Source organism: Corvus moneduloides, chromosome 4, assembly GCF_009650955.1.
Source record: "Corvus moneduloides isolate bCorMon1 chromosome 4, bCorMon1.pri, whole genome shotgun sequence".
NCBI classification, from domain to species: Eukaryota; Metazoa; Chordata; class Aves; order Passeriformes; family Corvidae; genus Corvus; species Corvus moneduloides.
Window position 1 is genome coordinate 11,097,627 of NC_045479.1, and position 21,278 is coordinate 11,118,904.

General features: G+C 41.2%; 1 protein-coding gene across 1 annotated transcript in view; it reads left to right on the forward strand.

The window, feature by feature from the left end:
* Positions 1 to 19,839, forward strand: part of VWF (von Willebrand factor) — a 123,487-nt gene extending 103,648 nt beyond the window's left edge. The window contains 9 exon segments of the mRNA XM_032105904.1: positions 1,574 to 1,684; positions 2,971 to 3,154; positions 4,170 to 4,210; positions 8,837 to 8,947; positions 11,888 to 11,986; positions 13,110 to 13,238; positions 14,833 to 14,872; positions 18,113 to 18,210; positions 19,624 to 19,839. Coding sequence (XP_031961795.1) covers positions 1,574 to 1,684; positions 2,971 to 3,154; positions 4,170 to 4,210; positions 8,837 to 8,947; positions 11,888 to 11,986; positions 13,110 to 13,238; positions 14,833 to 14,872; positions 18,113 to 18,210; positions 19,624 to 19,839 — 1,029 coding nt within the window.
* The last annotated feature ends 1,439 nt before the right edge of the window (positions 19,840 to 21,278 follow it).

Sequence of the window (21,278 nt, forward strand, 5' to 3'; positions counted from 1 at the left end):
CAGGAATTGCACCTGCTGCTCTGAGCACCCTGCTCTGGTGGAAGGTGTCCCTGCCTGTGGCAGGGGGTGGGAATGGGATGATCTCTCAGGTCCCTTCCAGCCCAGGCCTTGGTGTGATTCTCTGATCTTTGTCAGTATGTTAGGGGTGCAAATCACCCCTGGAGTCTGTTCTGTAAGACCTCTTTGCACTTTAGATGTCTGTGTTCACACTAACTTAGTGATATTTGGGTCCTCCAACTCGGTTTTGCTTTTTCCTGGGCACAAACAGCTCCTGGATTTTTACTTCTCTTGAGTTTGCCACACAAAAAGTTGTATCTGACATGTCAGATGCTTCAGACATGTATTTAGCAGATAAAAATAATGTAAAACCAAATACTCAACAGCACAACTTTTCTCACAGAGCTGGGTCAAGGTCTGGCATCATATTTTATGACATTATATGAACTAAACTTCCATATCCAAGTCCACTGATTATCAAGGTTTGCTAATGTGCTTTGTATTGCAAAGCAGGGACAGTTCTTGAAGGGATGGAGCAGTTGGGAATCCCTCAGTAATTCAGTTTGACCAAAATAAAATTATGCTTATTTTTACTGGCATTTTTCACGTGAACAATATTATCTGTGACAGAACATCTTTCCTTCAGCTCTGTACTGAGATCAGAGTTATGTTTTGCCCCTTGGAGACTGCCTAGCTATTACATATAGAATATTTTATTTCTAATTAGATTAAAGCTTTTTGCTTTCTTGCACTTATATATTTCACTGTTTCAGTATTTGGCCGCTTGCTTCAGGAGATTAATATGTATTAAAAGTGAGAATTGGGATTCCTGTTGTTTCTGTGGCTTGGGATTTTGGGGGTTTTTTTTGACCTGTTTTGCTGGATTTATAAGATTTTTCTTTAGTAACAGAGGGCGTACTGTTCCATTTTCATGCCGCTTATTTCGTTTTCCATAATTGAGTGTTAAACTTTGATAAGATACATAATCTCTAGTGTTGCATAGTAGTTTAATTTTGTTATCTTAATTTGTAGAAGTTTTTTTAAGTGCCTGTTGCTGGTAAACTGTTGGCTTAAACTGTGTTGGACTTGGCAGTGCTGGGTTAATGGTTCAACTTGATGGTCTTAATGTTTTTTTTTTACCTAAATGATTCTATGAAAAGATGAAATGATCAGTTAAAACCCAGTCGCTGGATTACATGTCCGAGCAACCTGCATCCTCCCTCTGCTTAAACACAGGGCAGTCAGGTGTCTGAATGTGCTCAGACTGAATCCTACCCTTGAATTCTCTGGAACTGGAAGGGCAGTTGTGAGTGCTGATTAACCTCTAAGATGCCACAAGAGCAATTTTTACCTTTAATTTGCCTTTGTAAAATACTAGTATAGATATAAAAATATTTTTTTTAATTATTAAAAAAACCCTCATAATTATATCTGTCCTTTTTCAAACTCTCCTTTGCATAAAACTTTGCTAATGTTAAACATTTATCCTAAAAGAAAACCCTGAGATGGATGTTCTCGTATGCCTCCCCTTCCTGGATCAGTCAGTCCTTTTATTTTCTTTTCTTTCCTCCTCCAGGGCTACAAGTATATTGTGCCAGAAGGGGAGTGCTGTGGGAGGTGCCAGAAAACTGCCTGTGAGGAGCAGAACTTTTGGCCTCGGGGTGATGAAGATCCTCCTTTGCATGAGGTGAGGCTCCAGTGGGATGGACACTTCCCCTCCTAGCAAAAGCCCCCTGGAATTCTTTGTGTTCCATGGAAGGAAGTGAAGATGATATCAGCTATTTCTTTTACATATCAAGCAGCACTGAGAAACAATGTTTTGGGTGTCCCATGACCTACCCAGTCAATTCTCACACATGAATCCTCCCCACCCTTTTCTGGGCCAGATATTTTGTGTACAATTACTAATTTCAGCCATGGTAGCTTGAAAGAATGTTCATTGGGTATAGTGCCTCCCTGACCATCAGCTATTTGTTTAAATTATCCCAGTTAATTTGTATTGCAATCTGCTGCTGTCTTAAAAAAAGCCTTGTTAAAATGTCATTTTGCAACCTGCCTTTTTCCTGATTTTAACAAGGACATTTCTTAATGTGGATCAATATTCTTCTCTGCTTCATCAAACAAGCCTTCAGAAGGCCTATTTTAATGTCCCACTGTCTCTTGCTGATTTTTTTTTGGTCCTAACAGAATAATAGTTACACTTTGCAGTCTTTTTTTTTCTACTACTCTTGCAACTCTTCTGTCATAAGTGAAGAACTGTTTAATCCACTAGAAGAAAGTGGCTTTTTACTAACTTTCTGAGCAAAGATGTTTGAATTGACTGCAGCTAGGGATCTGATCTTCAGTTTCACTGTTCTTGAAGTGTATTCAGAGTGGTAATAGTGAAGGAATAAGGCTGCAAAGCAGTGACCAGCTCCTCCCACCACTGAACTGTGGCAGCATCTTCCTCCTGGCCTGTGGTGATGTCTGTTCCCATAAAGAGCAGTGGGAGTTCCCGCTTTGTCTGGTCTGTGGGTGATGATAATAAGAGAACTGTCAACAGGATCTCATCTTTTCTACATTTGCAAGTGTTTCAGGTCTAGAGTCTATTGCCAGAGCCTCCTTTGGGCTTAGCAGAGCTGATTTGCAGCAGGCTGCAGCAGAAAGAGGAGCTGCTCAGCTACAGTGCAGTGCAGCCAGTCACCATGGGATCAATGCAGATTTAACTCCAGTTAGGAGTGCTTTTCCTTCTTCACATGCTGTCTGACATGTCCCTTTTGAAGGATACTCTGGTAATTCTTATTCTCTACAAACTCAGTGTGCTCTATAAACGGCTTGTCACCATAAGGGTTTGTGGAGAGCTGTTGAGTGACACTGTTCCTGACGCAGTAAACGTGCTTTTGGCAAGCCACCATCTGGCTGGGGTGGTCTTCCCTCTATCCAAGGGCACAAATACTGCTGTCTGTGTTTAATCCTCTCACAACTGCTCCTCAGGTCGGCACGGAGTGGCGATCCCCCTGGAACCACTGCATTGTCAACGAGTGTGTCCGGGTGAACAATGAGGTTTTTGTGCAGCAAAAGAATGTTTCTTGCATCCAAATGGATGTGCCTGACTGTCCAGAGGGAACTGAGCTGCGCTGTGACCAAGTGATAGACTGCTGTCCTTCCTGCAGATGTGGTAAGGTTTGGGGGATGACAAACAGCATCACTCCAGCATGAATTGTTTCATGGGGTGATCTTCTGTTTCTCAACAATAACTTTAAAAGTGTGTGTTATGGAAGCATAGCCCCACTTTGAAGGTCTCCTGTGTAATTTAGACATTGAGTACAGAAGCACTTGCTGCTGCATCCAAAGCCCCATGGGCAAAAGCAGAGGGGGGAGATTCTGCCTCCCATTGCCTTAAGGGAGCCCACAGGAAAGATGAAGAGAGACTATTCACAAGGGCCTGGAGTGACAGGACAAGGGGCAATGGCTTCACACTGACAGAGAGTAGGTTTAGGTGTGATATTTGGAAGCAATTCTTCCCTGTGAGGGTGCTGAGGCCCTGGCACAGGTTGCCCAGAGAAGCTGTGGCTGCCCCATCCCTGGAAGTGTTCAAGGCCAGGCTGGATGGGGCTCTGAGCAAGCTGGGATAGTGGAAGGTGTCCCTGCTCGTGGCAGTGGGATTGGAACTGGATGGGCTTTAAGGTCCCTTCCAACCCAAGCCTATGATTCTATGACTCCTTACATAGTCTTGGCTCAGAAGTCTAAATCAGAAGATTTGGGTAGTTTGCCTCAGTCTGGGAAGACTCACAGTGATGTTTAGTTGACAAGTATGTGTGCAACCACAGGGTGAGGAGGGAGCAGTGGGAGGAGGAGAGGATATATGCTCTCTAACTTGCAGAAAATCTGAGTGCATCTTCTGAGAGTATGAGGCTTGAACTGGAGGGGAAAGTTTATCTTCTGCCATGTATTTGTTCAAAAAAAACTTAGCTAGAGATATTTTTATGCAGCATCAAGTATAGCTCTGACAAATCGTTGCCTTTCAAGGTATAATGTAAGGAGGCTCAGTTATGCCTCTTTACAGTGAAACTGGATACAAATTTCTTCAAGCTGGAGCTGTGCTAAGTCAAAAAATCGTCACTGTGGTTGATTAAATCTTGGAACTGTCATTGTGATGGTAATGCTAAATGGAATACTTCGTTCTTTTTCAGTACCCCTGAATGGTTGTCCTTTGAATGGCACTGTTATTGGGGTAAGACACAAATTCCTTTTATTTGCTGAGATGGTAAGATACCTAAATGTATGAATGAGCTTTTGAAGGACACACACTTGTCAGAATACACACACACAGAATACAGGGCAGCTTTTTTTCCAGACAGAATCTCTGCAAGAGAGACCTTGGAGTAAAAGCAGTGCCAGGAGGCTCAGCACGTCTATGTCCAGCTCCTGACTCTGCCAGGATCTTCCTATATGACAATGAGCATCTCTGCAAAATGGGGACAGCAATATTTCCCTATCTTGAAGGATGCTTGAAAAGCATGCTTAGAAACTGTGGTAATCTGCATTTCGTAATGGTTTGCAGACTACCAAACACACAGGAAACTCTCTGCGAGGGTTAATCTCCCAAGCGATCCTTGCCCACTTTGGGGAAGCAAAACCTTCCCATATTCTGCTCAGAGGATAAGGCAGATTAAAACAAGGATGGGGACTTGCTCCACCTGTGTGGAAGGAGAGGTATCCCTCCTTGGCTGTTAGCAGGAACAGGAAAGCTGAGCTTCCTCCCTGTTTGACCTCTTTTCCCTTTCAAGATCCCTGCTGATATGCCCTGTGAGGAAATTTTTTCTCAACTGTGTATTTAATGGATAGATTAAGACATGTTTAACCCAGCCCATGACAGTGGGAATGATGAGAGTCAAGCATCTGATCTCATTTATGCCGAATTTATCTTTGGAGAGCTCTGTCAATTGTCCATTGTTTCCCTAAATCCATATTCTGGCAGCACCTCTGGTGTCAAAGAGCTCTAAATATTCTCACCATCCCCCAGGGAAACAGGTTCTCTTTAGTCATTTAACCTAACTTTAACCTACTCATTCCTGCTTTGTCAACGTGTGTCTTCCTTTTTCATTTATTTAAAGGTAACTTTACTCAAATCCCTTTATATTTTAGTGGTGAGGCAGAGTGAACCTTTCTCCATCTATTTCTTGTGGTTTGGATACTTTTTTCAGAGTCCAAAGGCGTAAGTTTATCACTTTGTTAGAGCTAAAGCCATGTCATCAAGCATCCATCATTCTATGTAGGGATGACTTCCCTGTAGAATTAAATCCAAGGAAAAACTCTGCCTTTCTTGTCAGGACACTGGTTTAAAAGTGATAAATTCTGGAATAATCTACTTTCTCTTTGATCCCTCTACTTGTTTCCTCTAGAGTATGTTGTCAAAACTAGTTGTGGCATCCTATGAAGACAATATTTCTAGAGAATGTCAAGCAGGACAGTAATTAGCAGCTTCTGCCACCTTCTCTTACAGAGGATTATATATCCCATATGTATTTTTTTTTTCTGTATTGCAAACCAAAGCTCTTTTCAATTGTGTGCTGTTCTTCCATGACCAACTAATTTTTTTTCTCCTCCAACAAAATGTTCACCTGATCTGTCAAGTAAAGTATTTTTTCTCTCTTCAACCATTTCAAAATATTTACAAATAATTTAAAATGAAACGTAAGCAAATTTTGAAACAAAATGTCAAGTCAAAGGCAAAATGAAAAGTGTCTGTTTTGAAGACTTCAAAATAAAATGTCTCAGCTCCTGCGATATTGAAAAAAAATCCTAAAATTTCTTAAACTAGCTTCATTTAATGACTTACTGTAAGTTAAATAGTTGTAGGTCTGAAAGATTTTGAGCACCTGGCATCACTACAGCTTTGTCTTGTACTATTCTCTGCTTCAGTGACTTGTTCCAGGGTCCTGGTTAGGAAGGAAGATGTGGTGTCCACAGAAGTTTATGCTTCCTGGATTTCAAACCCTTTACACTGGGTCCTTTAAGAATAGGCTTCAAGTTTCATCTTATATCAAGGGAAGACATTGCTGCATTAACTCCTTCACTGAATAGTTCCAAGTTTTGAGTCTTTTACTGCATTTCTGGTAATTGACTGTGTCCTTAATCCCTTTACGTTTTTGTCTTGTATCTGGTTACCCATATTATGTTCCAGTAATTTGGTGTATTGCATCCATTCTGCTGTTCTTAACAATGCTGTGGGCTTTAACTGCAAGCTTCCAAGCAGGTGGCTGTATTTACCAAAAGGATTATCATCATCACTCATGTGTTTTCCCAGGCTTTTCCTGAGTGGCATTTTTGAAGGTGATCCGAGCAGATTTGGGCTTTATGCAGGTTATTTTGGTGGCACTGGGTTAGTGGGTGTTGACATTTCATTCCAAGCTAGCCAAGAAAGCACACGATAGGTGTGTTATGTAAAGGGGAAAAGCTGTATCAATCCATTATTTTGTTCAGTTCTGTCACTCTAAGCAAATTTTGGATGGGGCAAGACCTTCCCCCGAAAGTTCAAGGCACTTGTGTGTGAAGATTTTGTTTCAACGCATCTCTAGTAATCCCTATGTTCCTGCCTGTCACAGTGATCGTCATATGAATTCAACTTTATCTATTTTGTACTTAATTGGAATGTTAGAGCTATTAGAAGATACCATGAGGATATCAGTGATAACAGTCGTGGCTTTGTAGATCCTTTCTTTATGATGTTAAAGCCTGGGGCTACTGAGGCATTCTTTGATAAACCATGCCACTGGTCTGCACTAGAACTGTCTGACTGCTTTCCAGTGTTGAGATCAAACAAGAAATCTGGAGTTTCATAGGATATATTCTCTCTACCTGTTGTGGTGTAACCCCAGCTGGCAGCCACTTGCTCACTCCTCACCAGCAGGATGGAGGAGAGAATGGGAAAGGTAAAAGCGAGAAAACTCCTGGGTTGGGATGAAGATGGTTTAATAGTGAAAGCAAAAGCCACGCAAGCAAAGCAAAACAAGGAATTCATTCACTGCTTGCCATGGTTGGGCAGGTGTTCAGCCTTCCCAGACGAGCAGAATGGTGACTTGGGAAGACAAACACCATCACTCCAAATATCCCCCCTTCCTCCTTCTTCTCCCCACTTTATATTCTGATCATGATGCCATAAGGTCTGGAATGTCCCTTTGTTCAGTTGGGATCCCAGCTGTGTCTCTTCCCAGCCTCCCACACACACCCAGTCTCCTCAGCAGCCTGGCAGTAGGAAAAGCAGAAAAGGCCTTGGCTCTGTGCAATTCCTCCTTTGCAATAACAACATCTCTTGTATTATCACCCTTGTGTGCAGCACAAGTCCAAACCACAGCCCCATTCCAGCCACTGGGAAGGAAATTAACTCTACCCCAGCCAAAACCAGCACTCCCTCCCTCTCCCAAAGCAAAATTTTGGGTGTATCCCCATGCCTGCATCCACTGAGGTTTTTTAACCCTCCATATAATGATATTCTCTGCAAAAGGTTAAACCTGGGAAGCTGAAGAATCCCATGTTCAGGTCTCAAGCTGAGTTGTTCAAAGACAGGGATCTCCCCCTCGGTGTTTCCTCTTTCATCATGTTTTATGTGGTGGATCCTTTTTCTAGACCTCAGGAGAGAGTCATTACTGTTACTGGTTATAGAGGCCTGAGGATCTCTGTTGTCCTGGGGCACAGAATGAGAATGTAGCTAAAATTCTGTTCTCAGAACATTTGTCCTTCAGAGTATTGGCTCTAAACTACCCATAAATGCATTACTTTTGCACTGTTACTGTGGCCAGCTTCTTGTTTTTGCTCAGGTTTTTTCATGGGCATTTAATAATTCAGAAAGGAATCTGAGGATATGCACAGTATGTACCATGGGAAATTGCCATTCCAAATGAAATCAACGGTGGCATTCCATTAATATCTAAAGCGCAACTCAAACCTTTCGTAATCTTGTAAAATTGTCTATTTACCTTATTTATTAGCTTTTAGAAGTTCTTTGTGAAAATCTTGACTAGGCTGATCCCACTTTATTCCTTCAACCTTTGTGGTTTGTTATTTTGGGGTTGAAATTGAAGGGCTTTGCACTTGGGAGGAAGAAAGACTTTGTCTTTCAGATTCCTTTCCGTGTAGGGTAACCAATTACTGACTCCACATCTTTTTATTTCCCACTTAATGGTTTGGCATTTTTGCTCTGCATTTTAAATGCCATTTTTGCTTGCTTTGAAAAGGTGATGGGATCCAGAAAACAGGGTGCTGGGGAAGAGCTCAGGGAATTTTAAATGTGCTCAGCCTGATTTGCTTATAACTATGGACAACTAGAGTTCTTCAATCAGTAATTCTGGGATTTTTTTGTTTGTCTTTTCTCAATTTTAAGCTTTTAGGCCTTTAGAGATTCCAAGCAGTGTTGTTACAAAAACAAACAATTTCTGCCCATAATATGTGGGTTGTGATGGCTCTAGAATAAAAACTGGTTGCCAAATCAATTCATTACACTCCATAAATGAACTCTTGGCAACCACATAGAATAAAAAAAAATCTTCCTCATGACTTTCAAGGATCCCTTTCTTGCTTGCTAGATTTGTAAGCAACAAAGAGATGCCAATGCCATTTCTCAGACTAAAGACTTCTAAAGGCCTTTCTTGAAAAATAGCCTCATGCCATGCTGCTTGTTCTGGAATCACAGATGCAAAAAATTGGAATCTGGAAACTTGGGAAACATGGGTTTCTTGTTCCCCTAGCAAAGAATTACAGTGCAAGATTTAATGAAAGCGATTTAACCTGAAGTCTCTTGTTGGTTTGAGTTTTGCTGGCGAGATGGTCGCTGACTGACAAACCGGTTCCAATGTTGCAGCACGGGAGACGCCTGATGGTGGATCAGTGCACGACGTGTGACTGCTTCCAGTCAGCACCTCGGAAATACACTCTGAGATGCACCAAACTGAACTGCCAGGCCTGTCCAGCGGTGAGTGTGAGCAGCCTGACGGTTCTGCTTAGGAGTGTGTCTGATGAGAGTTGTATTCTTCACTGTACACACCAGTTTATGTTTGGTACAACTCTGGGGCCTTTGGCGTTTCTTCAGGTTCTTCTGAGAAGTCTTGGCTCTGTGTTCTTTCCATGAATTAGATGATATGCACCAAATCTGATCTAAAGATAGATAACTTTACATGCTACTCAGCTCCACTGGCACATTTTATTGTTTATTTTAGATTACTTAGGGCAATATAAGGTTTGGCAAATCATTTGCAACAGGAACTGCTGTGTCCTCATTCCTACAGTGTTATCTGTCCCTCCAGGGACTGGCAGCTCAGACAAATATCCATGCTTCAGGCCTTTCCTATGACCCTTCCAAGATGTCTAAAAACTGGGCTCAGTAGCTTTTGTTTAGTTCCCAGCCCATGCCTTTGATGATTTGAGGTGATTGTCCCCACCAGTTCCACTGGTTTTTTGAAGTCTTTGCTGCTTTGCTGCTATCACCTGCAAGGAATGACTTTGAGTGAGAAAACCAGAGGGATATAGCTCCCATTTTCACTCCACTGACTAACAGTGTGACAGGAGTGCCTGATTAGCTCTGCTCAATCGTGTAGTTTTCACTCTTAGCACCAACACCTCGAGTAGAAGGAGACCTAAGTGAGTTGCAGAGGCTGTTTTAATCTCCCCGTGTCCAAAGAGCACAGACCAGCAGCTAAGTTTCACAGAAAAAAGCTTAAATGCCTCTTCCTCTTCATCCTTTCCCTGGATGATGGATGGAGCCCAATGAGCCCAACCAAACCCAGGGCCTGTGTAAGCGGTGGCTGTGGCACCCAAAATCCACATCTCTAACATGATCTTGTGGGATTCCTGGCTCATGTCCAGGAGAGGCATACACTGATAGGGTCCCTGGAAAAGAGAGGGGCAGAGTTTTGGATGAGTCCAATCTCCCATCCTGAAGTAGAACTGGAAAAGACTGGAAATGTAGTTAAGTTTCTGTAGGGAGTAATCTCTACCAATAAAAAACTAGAGCAAGACTTCAGGCTCAAATGATTTCCTGCAACCCTTTTTCTTGAAGAATTGTCAACAGTGTCCCAGCTGGCCTGTTGAGAGTAGAAAAATGACATTGTGACTTCCAAATGATGTCCAGGGACAGGTCAGTGTTTAGGACAACCTGAGGCCAGCCAGTTTCATGTGGAGAATGCAGCTCAGATAATTCATACGTGTTCCATTTGTCCACTGGGGCATCAAACTGTCCTTGATGCCTTTTATTTGGTGGTGTGGATGCAGCCTGTGACCAAAACGACAGCCTGGAATACATTTTGTAATTTTAGACCCTAATATCACCCCTCCAGTAAGGTTTGATTGTAGACATAGGCTTCCGATGGGAAAATAAATGGCCAAGCTCAGTGCTGAGCATCCTTCTCAAAATATAACTTCCACAAAATATAACCTGGTAGATCTATGGAAAAAACCCAAAGAGATACACCAGACTGGATTTGTGGCCAGAGACGTGTGCATATGTGTGTTCCCACACAAAGATACACAAACATCCATTCTTGCTGCTCAATGCAAGAAGCCAGCTGTAGAAATTAAAGGTAGAGGAATCAATATAATACATGGTAAAAAAAAAAAAAGGGGGAAACATTCCTGTCCTGCTTCTTTCACCACCCACACATTTCCCAAACAGCTCCTTTTCCCCACGTGACCGAAAGTACAGACTAGACAGAAAACCCTGAAGAAAGGGCCATTTCCAGTTGGGCTTATTAAGGACTGTGAACTTGTGTTTGGGAGATGTGCAGCTACCCAAGGGAAGTTGCAGGTCTAGGGATATACGTCCCTTCCTAGCCATTGTAATGAATTTGTGGAGCTTAAGGGGGGAAAAAAAAAATCAAATAAGATACAGAATGTCTTTATCCCCCTAAGGCCAGTGGGATTCACACACTTCACAGGATCTTTCCTGTCTCAAAGCCTTCGACTCCATGGTATACCCAGATTAAAAGCAATTCCTTACTAATGGATAAAATTTAAGAGTACAAATGGGTTAAGAGTACCAATTCTCTCAGGAGCACCTGCTTTCTCCAGGATGCTGCAGTTGGGAAAGTAAAAAGCAGTGGTAATTGAAGTGCAGCCAACTCCAGCATATTCTGCTCAGGATGGTCATTTTATGACCTGCCTTAGGTGCTTATATTTTTGCAAGTAGGGTAAGTTCCCCTAAATAACAGCGAACTATGTTTTCTCCCAATGATTTAATAGCAACCCCCCCCTCCCCAAATTCTCTTTCTATAAAAAACATATGGATAGCATGCATGCCTTCACTTGAACCAGAAAGTGTTTGTTTTCTTAAAAATGTTCATCTCATCATAAGCAGCTGTTGGTTATCTGGAGCAGCTGGGGACATTACTGTGGGACACTTCATGTGTTAGCTCAGTTCCTTTCTGCTTGGTTTGGTTTTTTCCTTTCCATTATCCACTCTATACCTTTCTTCCTCCCCCCCTAGTGCTGCTCATTCTCCCATGCTTTTTTTCCTGCCACTGTTTTTCCCTTCAGTGCTGTTTGTGGGGCTCCATTATTCCCCTTTTCTTTTTTCTCTCCTTTTCCCTTTTATTATATTGTACCTTCTCTGATGCTCTTTTACTCTCTTGTATTATCAGCTATTTTATTTTTCTTTCCACACTCCAAATTTTCCAGCTTAGCCTTGTTCTCCCTTTTCCCTGCCACTAGATATCTTGTCCTTTTCTCTCCAGTTTCAGCACTTCCAACTACTTTTCCATGTTGCATTGTATAGAATTCATTGGCTTTACTGAGAAACATTTTGCTGGCCATCGTTTTGTCCACTGAATCGAATTTTTTTTTTAAAAAAACCTTCTTAAAATAAATACAGGATGCATGCTTAAAACAAAATAAACCCAGAAAAATGTCCTTTACCTTCTAGAATTACAGAAGGCAGGAAATCCCTGGCTCTTGCTGTGGAAAATGTGTGCCAACTTCATGTAGCATCAGGCTGAGAGATGGAAGGGCTCAATATCTTCAGGTAAGTTTTAGGCACTCTTTCTTTTATTTATAAGTAAATGTAAATGTATCATCAGTTTCTGTTAGACCCTAGGGGAGTACATTTTGCTTCATTTTTGATTAGGTAGCATGGTATTACTAGTGCTTTCTTCATCTCAGAATGGTTGATCAAGAAAGTTAATATGTTTGTAAAGGAGACTTCATACCACAGTGCAAAATTCTAGAGGGGCATTCTATATTCATGAATGTTATCAAGGAACTTTAACTGGAATATGACCTCAACAGGTGTTTAGAAGAAATTAAACTCCTCATTTTAAACGTGAAATAGGTAAGTTGAAAATGTGAATTTTGAAAAACTTCTCCAGCATAGAATCATGGAATTGATTGGGTTGGAAGGGACGTTAAAGATTATCTTGTTCCAACACCTTCCACTAGACCAGGTTGCTCAGAGCCCCATCCAGCCTGGCCTTAATGCATGATATGTTCTTAAACAGGATGAGAGAAAACAGCCTCAATTGGCACCAGGGGAGGTTTAGATTGGATAGCAAATTTTTTCTTCACTGGAAGGATGTTCCAGCTTTGGCACAGGCTGCCCAGGGCAGTGGTTGAATCCCCAGCCCTGGAAGGATTTTAAAAATGTGTAGATGTGGCCCTTAGGGACATGGTTTAGTGGTGGACTTGATTGGCAGTGTGAGGTTAGTGGCTGGACTTGTTCTTAAGGGTTTATTTGAACTTAAATGATTCTGTGTGGGGGTGGTTTTACATAAGTATTTTTAAAGAAGCTCCCAACTCATCCAGAAGGTAAATAATTGTATATATGTCTCTTTAAAAGACAATTCACAGGCCAGACCCCCAAATCTCTCACTTAGAGAAGTTTTTTCCTAAGTTAATGGAAATTTCTTCCCTGTTAAGACCTGAAAAAGGTCAGGTTTTGGCAATCTGGGCAGAGCTGTGATCAATATGGCTGTGGAATTAAACAGAAGATGACAACTTTTTGATAAACAATGCTGTTTACTAAAGATTTTCATGTTTTATAAATGTCACCACCATGGTACTTTAATTGAGACTTCAGCCAAGGAATATCCTGAAAACTTCCTGTCCCCTGTTGTTTCTGTGTAAAGCTAACAGCCCTTCAATCTTTCCAGGCAAATGCGTCCCTTCAGGATGGCTGCGACAGTCACTCCTGCAGAGTAAATGAGAGAGGGGAATTTATCTGGGAAAGGAGAATCACTGGCTGCCCTCCATTTGATGCCAGAAGATGCCTGGCTGAAGGAGTAAGTAGAGAAATGGGACCTGTTCCCAGGTTTCCTAATGGACTCTGTCACATTTATGGTACCTTCTGTGTGCTGGGGTGGGAAACCCCAACCCTCTCCCAATGCCTTGGCTAAACTGAATTTGAACTTTCTCTGAAATTCAGAAAGATGTAGGTTTTCTCTGTTTCAAAGTGTATGCTGGCTTTTTGTGGGTCTGTACTGACTGCTTACAGTAATTCTGTTATGAATGTGAAGCTGAATATTTGAAATACCAAACGTTTGCAAGTAGTGCTTCCAACAATGTTCTCAGTTCAGGATCCAGAGCAAAACTGTGTGGACAATGACACAAACAGAGAAATATGCATATGAAATGCCAAGATATTTTTTTCTCTGCCATTATGTGAGGTTTGAGAAAGGAATTTTCACCCTGCTGTAGGAAGATCAAACTTCCAGGACTGCAGTTGTTTAGCAGGATAGTGTTTAGCCCTGCACAAAGTATCCACCCATCTTTCTTGTGATTTGATGTTAATTAGACACTGAGGAGCAGAGTTAGGTGGGAACGTAGCACATGGGGCCCTGCTTTTGCTCTTCTGTCAGGTTTTATACATCTTACAGGTGTTTATATCCACCTGTTCCCATTTTCTTGGGCATGGCAGGAAGCAGGGAGCCTGTAATAAAGCTTGTAGTCAAACCACTCTGCTCATACACAGAAAACAAATGGAGGATTTGTTATGCATAATGCAGGAAAAATAAAGCTTCTGCAGGGCATTTCTCACTTTGTGAAATTACGGTACACAGTTTTGTTATATAAACAAAGATTAAGAAAGAAGTGCTGCATTATATTACAGGCTTGGGGTTATTATCATATTCAAATGATCTTAATGGAAAATCAGTGAAAAACTGTTTACTATTTAACGAGAATTTCTCAAACTGCATTTATCCTTCTCCTATCCCTCCCAAACAGAACTATTTGGGCTATAAAATTAGTGGTTTTCTTCTAGTTGGGAGATCAAAATTTCAGGGTTTTTAATTAAAAAAAGCCTCCAGACTTTGGAGCATGTGAGCTCAGGGGTTTAGCCCAACAATGGCATCACCCTGCAGTGTAAATATTTCTCTGTTTTTCCTTTCACTGTGGATTTTCAATAATTTGCATCATACATATATTTCTGAGAATTATTTTTTGGATGATAGCAATGAAACAAGAAACATAAAGTTTTCTGGCTTTTAAAACTTACTTGACAGGTGTGATATTTTTTAAACAGATATGAGACTTGAATGCTACTGGTTTTATCCTTCTGGTTTCCAGGAATTTATTCATATTTAATGTCTTTATTTTAGAAAGCTCCTAATAGAAGGTGAGAACAATATTTTCAGGTGTTGAACTTGCTAAAAGCCAATTATTTCCAATTAGCTACCAGCAAATACCATCACAAGTTCAAAACCTTAAAATTGATAAAGAGAAGATTATTAATGTAGATTTATAATTTTGTATAATAAAGATATTCACGTGTTTGGTTTTTTCTTTTGCCTAGTACCCTGCTTTACACATCTTATTTCAGCAGAAGAGAAGTGACAAAATTTCGGTTCTTTTTTTTTTTTTTTTTTGTCATTTTAGGGCAGAATTTCAAAAATTGGCAACACTTGCTGTGACACATGTAAGTAAATAATCCAGAAATCTTGTGTAGGAATGGCAGTGTGTGTAAGTACCTACATTTTCCATAATACCCAGAGTAATGAAGCAGAGCTTAGCAATGTGGTTATAATAAAGCATCAAAGAAGCCCACCCGCTGACTGGGATGCCACTGTCATGTTTTGTCATCTAGAACATGTGTTTTGACAGTATTCCCAAGTGCTTAGAAAGAAATAGATACTCTCCACATTTTATGCAGATGGTAATTATGAATGTTTTATTTTATTGTTCATCTGGTGGTAACAGGAACAGTCCTGCACAGCCAGCCTGACAAGTCACATAACCTGATACCACTGAATATGTGAGGAAAACACTTCATGAATAATTGATCAACTTAAAATTAATTAATCAAAAAAGCCAAACCCTGGTGGCAGTAATATTTTTGATAGTATAATAACCAAAAAATGGTAGGGGAAATGCATTCCTATGGAACAGCCTGACTGCTTCCTAAATTTGTCAGTTTAGGGGTCAATCCTGCAACTCTTAATTTCATGCATCATTGTGTGGATAATCCAAATGTCTGGCTGTGAGAGTAGGAAGGGTTTGCTTACATAAGGAAGGATTGCAGAGTTGGGTTCTCATTTCTAAAATGAATCTCTGATGCTTTTGTGAGCAGATAACCTCTCAGTTTTCTCGTCTGTAAGTAAAAAAGAATACTGTAGCTTATTTAATATTAAAAAAAGAAAGATAACAAAGGATTGACATTCTCTTTTAAGGTCAGAATATCAACATCTCATCTGTGTCATGTCTTTTGATTTTCCTATTTTTGCTGTGCATGTGCTAATAAATAAAAGATGGCCAGCATAGCAGCCCATCACCACACTGGCACAGGAACTGCTGCAATAATACCCGTGATGAAGGATGGTAACTCCTAGAGAGTTTGCAGCCTTTGCCTGTCTGGATAATCACTGAGCTCTGTCTTGAGAGATAGAAGTCAGAAAGCTATTGAGAGACTGTCATCAAATGGATCAAACAGCTAGTTTGGTTAAGGGAGCTTTGATCTACCTGGCTAAAAGTAAGGAATACTCAAAATTATTTATGAACAAAATTTTGAGATTTAAAAGACAAGGTGGTGGGCAGGCCCTACTAATTGTGAGTGCCAATCACTGTAATCAAGGACAAACTAGTTCCAAATGAGAACAGATCAATGCATAGATCTATTTAACAGTTGCAGTCATTTCAAAGTGCTACCTCCTTGCAGCAACAAAAGCAAATTCATCTAGGTGAAGTACTGCGTGCCTAAAAACTCCCATATTTAATGGACCTTCAAATCCTTATTCCCATTTTGCCTAGGTGTAGCTCAGTTTCTCATGGACATAGATCACATTATCCTCCAAGGTCTTGAGAGAGTCTGTCTTTCAAATGTCTCAGTGCCATAAAGAATTGGGCAAAGAACTTGTTCCCTCAAGTCCAGGCTGATGCCTTTGGCTCAGCAGAGTCCTACATGTCCTTGGGAAAAGGTTGGCTCAGGGGCCAGTTTCACTTTCTATGTTAGGCCTTCACAACTGGAGTTTTTTAGTGTGTCTGAGGGCACTGTTCCAGGTTTTAAGTTTGTAGGAGCACATAAGTGAGCAGGTCTTATTTTCTCATGAGATTTTTGTGGTGCTAGCACAGGGCTTGATAATTGGCAAAAGATATTCCTTATTTTCCTGCTGAACAAAGAATTTGCATCTCTGCTTCTCACCTCTTTTCTCTGTTGATCTCAATCCCACGTGTCTTGTTAAGTTACAAGCACTTGCCTTTGCAGAGGGGTCACAGTCAACAAGAAGAGTAAATAACAGAGGTAAAGTAATTAGAGAGCAAGTTGATAAGTCAGGAGCAAAAAGGGGATGAAGCTGTGTTGAGGCTGATGACAATTATTTTGGTTGTGCCTTTCAATTGTGTGGACACGACTGGCCTTTCAGGTGGACAATTTTTATCATATGTGGGGATAAAATCATTAAAAGAGAAAGGGCATTTCCAGGCCTGGAACCAGAAATGAGCTGCATTTTTTTTTTTTTTTAGTGAAATGTAAGGTTTTAGCAAGGCACAGAGTCAATTTGGTGCCAACATTCCAATAGAAAGCTGTCTTTGCTGGTAGGAAGATGAACACCTTTCTCTCCCCTTTGTGTATGTACTTAGTTGTGCAGTTGCCCTGCTGAATTCCTTCAACTTTCTGACTGGTGAATAGTACCTAAAACTAAAACTCAGTCCAGTGTTCTGTTAAACACAGAAATTCCACTGGTTAGCTAGAAATGGGTACGAGGGGGAACCTGTTCTTTCACCGAGACATAAAACTACAGTAACAATACATGGAGCTGCTCTTATCTCTGCACAAAATACCCACAAAATACCCCAAAGCATTGGCTCCTTCACAAGTCTTTAAATGCAGACCAAAACATGCAAAAGTTCAGAAGAAAATATTCTGGATTAGTCTATATTTGAGTGTAGTAATGATGAAGTTCCCTTTGAAACTGGGGGGACAAAGTCTCTGTTGGTTACCAGAGTTAACAGCTCATAGCAATCCATCCTCACTTCACAGAGGGATAAGCCAATTCCCTGAGCTTGCGCCTTCCAGACAGAACAAATCCATACCTACTGCCTCTTATATGGGTTTCCCATAAGGTGGAAAAAACCCCAACAAAACAGGGAGAATTTCCCTAACACTGAGCAAGAAGTATTGGAAAACAGGTATGAGTCCCCACAGTCCAGAAGGCAGCGACTCACCTCTGCATGTGAGGTGATCTGGAGAGCTGTTCCCACTGACTCGCCTTGAAAGGCATCATCCCAAAATCATGGGATCTCTCTCCTGTATCAGCCTGGGGAATAGTCAGGACAGGGTGCTCTTTTTGTCTGATCAGGATTTTGGGGTTCCCACATGTGTCATCTTTTTCCTGCTTTTTCTGCTTTACCATTGAACTGTCCTTAAAAGGAGAGTTGTCTAAGACCAGGTAAGAGGCTGGTGTTAGATGGCCAAAGTGACTTTAAAACAAAGCAGTCAATTGAAAAGAAACATGAGGGAAACCCTCCTCTCTAGTGGAACTTTAGGGCTGCAGTGTGAAATAGTCACACAACTCTACATGAATTACTCTAAGGAGAAACACCCAGCTAGGGATCTTTCCAGGAATACCACCTCACTAACAGCAATTTCAGGAGTAAAGGGAAGTGAGTAACAAACAGCAATTGTCAGCAGTGTCAAACACTTTTCTCTTTTTTTACTTGGTAGGTGTGGAGGTGGAATGTCATCCAGTAAGTACCAGACTGCAGTATGGGAATATCAATGGATGTGTGGCTGAAAAGGAGGTGCCCATTTCTCATTGTGAGGTAAATAACAAAAATCAACCCCCATCTGCCCCAAGACCTCCCCTTTCTCAAAAGGAAGCCTTTTCCTCCACCATGGTTTCTCTTCAGTAACTGGAGCATCAGTTTCTGTCATCATTGATTGACTTGGGGTTAATCTCATTGGCACTTATTTCCTGAAGTAATTTGGTGATGCCGAATTTTCCCTAGTCAAGCCAGCAGGAAAAAAGGCGCCTATGTTAGACTCAAAGGCTTTGTTCATCCCACTCTCCTTTGCTTCCATCAGAAAATAATGACTCTGAAGTCTGTTAGGACTTTCTACATTAAAAAAAGGAATATTTATCTTTACATGTATGAAGCTTATTTTCAGCTCTGAGTCTGTAGTTAAGCACTGAGCCTCTGGGTCGATTAGGGGAATTTAAATAGGTATTTAGATAAATGACACTTTAAAAGATCTTTAAACCTGAGTCCCAAGATTTGACTTGTGTGCCCTGGAAGCTCTGTGATTCCTCCGTTAGCCTTGGCACCAAGCTGTTGTGTTCTACGTATCTTGTGTCTTCCATAATCAGCTTAAAAGTTTAATTTCCAGCCCATCACTGCTTACACCTTATAGGGCAACTTCCTTTTAAAACAGAAGCATAACTTCCCTTCTGGGTGTTCCCATCTCTGCTCTTTCCAAGATAAACAAACCCCGTACGAGGATTTTAATTAACCCTTGTGTGCAATCCGAGTTATGGCATAACTAATAATTCTTGACCTCTTGTCCTATCTACAAAGTAAATGGACCATAGCCATAAAGTCATGAGTATCAATGTTTCTCCTGCAGAAGTCCAGATTTTATATTGGGAATAAATAATAAGTAAATTTTTTCTAAAGTCTTCCCTGATAATGATAGGATATTTTAATTTAATTAGACTGGGAAATAAGAGCACAGAGCCACCAAAGGAAATGAACTCTGACAGAGTGTGATGTGTGTTTTTACATCATGAGGGCTTATAGCTACAGGCACTGACAGCTTGGTCTAAATTAGTTAAGTGGCCAGACAAGCAGAACAAGGAAAAATAGCACCAGCAGGACAACAGTGGATGTGTGGCTTGCAGCATTTGGGCTAAAGCACTTTCTGAATGTATGATAACCACATTTGCTCAGAAGCCAACACCACATGTCTGGACATTCCCTATGAGATTTTGAATTCCGGGCTTTTGCGTGTGTGTGAGCAGTTTCTTCACCTCTCTTTTGCTCTGCTTATGCTCATAAGAAGTCACTCTTTGAGCAGCACCCCACACTCTGGAGTCAGGTACCTGTTTCTGAGTTCATGTTTTACAGCAGAGCACAGAAGCTGGACAAAGTCACCCATGGATATTTTGAAGGAAAGAACCAGGATTCTGAGTGCAATGAAGCTCTGTTCAAACTTCAGCTCTCTTTTTTTCCATTTAGGGCAAGTGCAGAAGCACCACCAAGTACTCTGCTCAGACAGGGCAGTGGGAAGACCTGTGCAGCTGCTGTACAGCCACTCAGACCACCACGGTGACGATCCCGCTGCGCTGTCCCAACGGGACCATGGTGCAGCACTACATCCACTCCGCCTCGCTGTGCGAATGCCGTGCTCGGAAGTGCACACCATGAATATTGCCCAGAAGCCCAGTTGCTTAATCTGAAGCTTTATGATGGAGGAAGTTCACAATGCAAGCCTCATTTTCTCTGTACACTGCCTTATCCATTAGAATGCTGAATAATTGTATCAACACAGCAAACAATAAAGCTTACCAGCACAACAGAACGCAGTCTGATTCATCTTGGGGTGGATTGTGGGAGAGAGATTGCAGGTTGTATTGATCCCCTCCATTTCACCGTGGAAATTAATCCACTGAACAACCACAAGTAGATCAGGCTTGGAAACAGTTGCTTATACTTAAAGAACATATCCCAAATCACTTAGTATTGTCTGCAAAGACATTACACTTTCATTCCCTGATTCAGTCCTTAGTGACACACTGTGGACTTTTAATTTTTTGCTCTTTTTCCTCCCATTCTTTTCAGGGAATACAGTAATTATGGGATAACGCTTCAGAATAAGAGTGGGATGTTCCTGGTACACAAACAATACTGGTTGTGGCTCAGACAACCAAATATCTTTCTGCAATGCATATATGTGTTTCTCCTGAGGCTGAATGCAAAGAAATTGTGTGTTGAGGACAGGCTGTGTAAATTCTGCAAGTCCTCAGTACTTGTGTACAGGGTTAAGGACAGCTCTTACTTCAGCCCTTCCCCAGACCAACTGGAGGAGAAAGCTCAGTGGTTATCTCCCGTATTTTCAGGTGCCGGAACTTCATCTGTTGCATTTGTTCCAAAAGTTGGAATTCATTTAGATGCAGATTTTTCAGTGGCAGGTTTATTTTAGTTACTGCTGCCAGGCATAAATTTACCAGGATTTAAATTCTACTTTTTCTGGTCAGGCCATGGAACACAAAAGATTTTTCAGAGTGTTGTTGGTCCTGGAGGAATCTTGTGTCAGTGAAGCAGTTTCACTGGGAAGTACTAATTTCTCAAAAATATGAGAGAGGGACGACTGTTATTTTCATTTGCATTTTTGAAAGGTAAGGATTATTTAAACTTCTCATTTAATTAATAATTTTTAAATAATGAATAGCACTGTGACATGATTAAATGGGTCAAAACACCTCTACATCTGCATGGAAACAAACAAAAACTCTTGTGCTTTCAACTAAAAAGGTACATTTTATTCCTTTTTTAGAGGAACAAGGCAGATCCCTGCTGCTTTTCTTTTGCCATTCAGCTGTGGATGCAACACACCCTGAATTGTAAGCCCCTTTGTTTTTATTATTCTTTCAAGACATCCATTATTGCTGCACAGTGCTAGAAGTGCAGGCCTTCCATGCATCTCTGTTTCTTCTGCTGTAGGGCCACAATAACACCAGAGAGAGAAACCCAGTTTTAATTGGCACCAGCCCTACTTGCTGCAGTAGATCTGTCACCAGTTTACCTCCACCCTCACACCAGTTCCTTCCTGTAGCTGCCTCTGGATATTAAGCTTCCTGACAGATGGATTTGGGTCACCCAGGGAATCAACA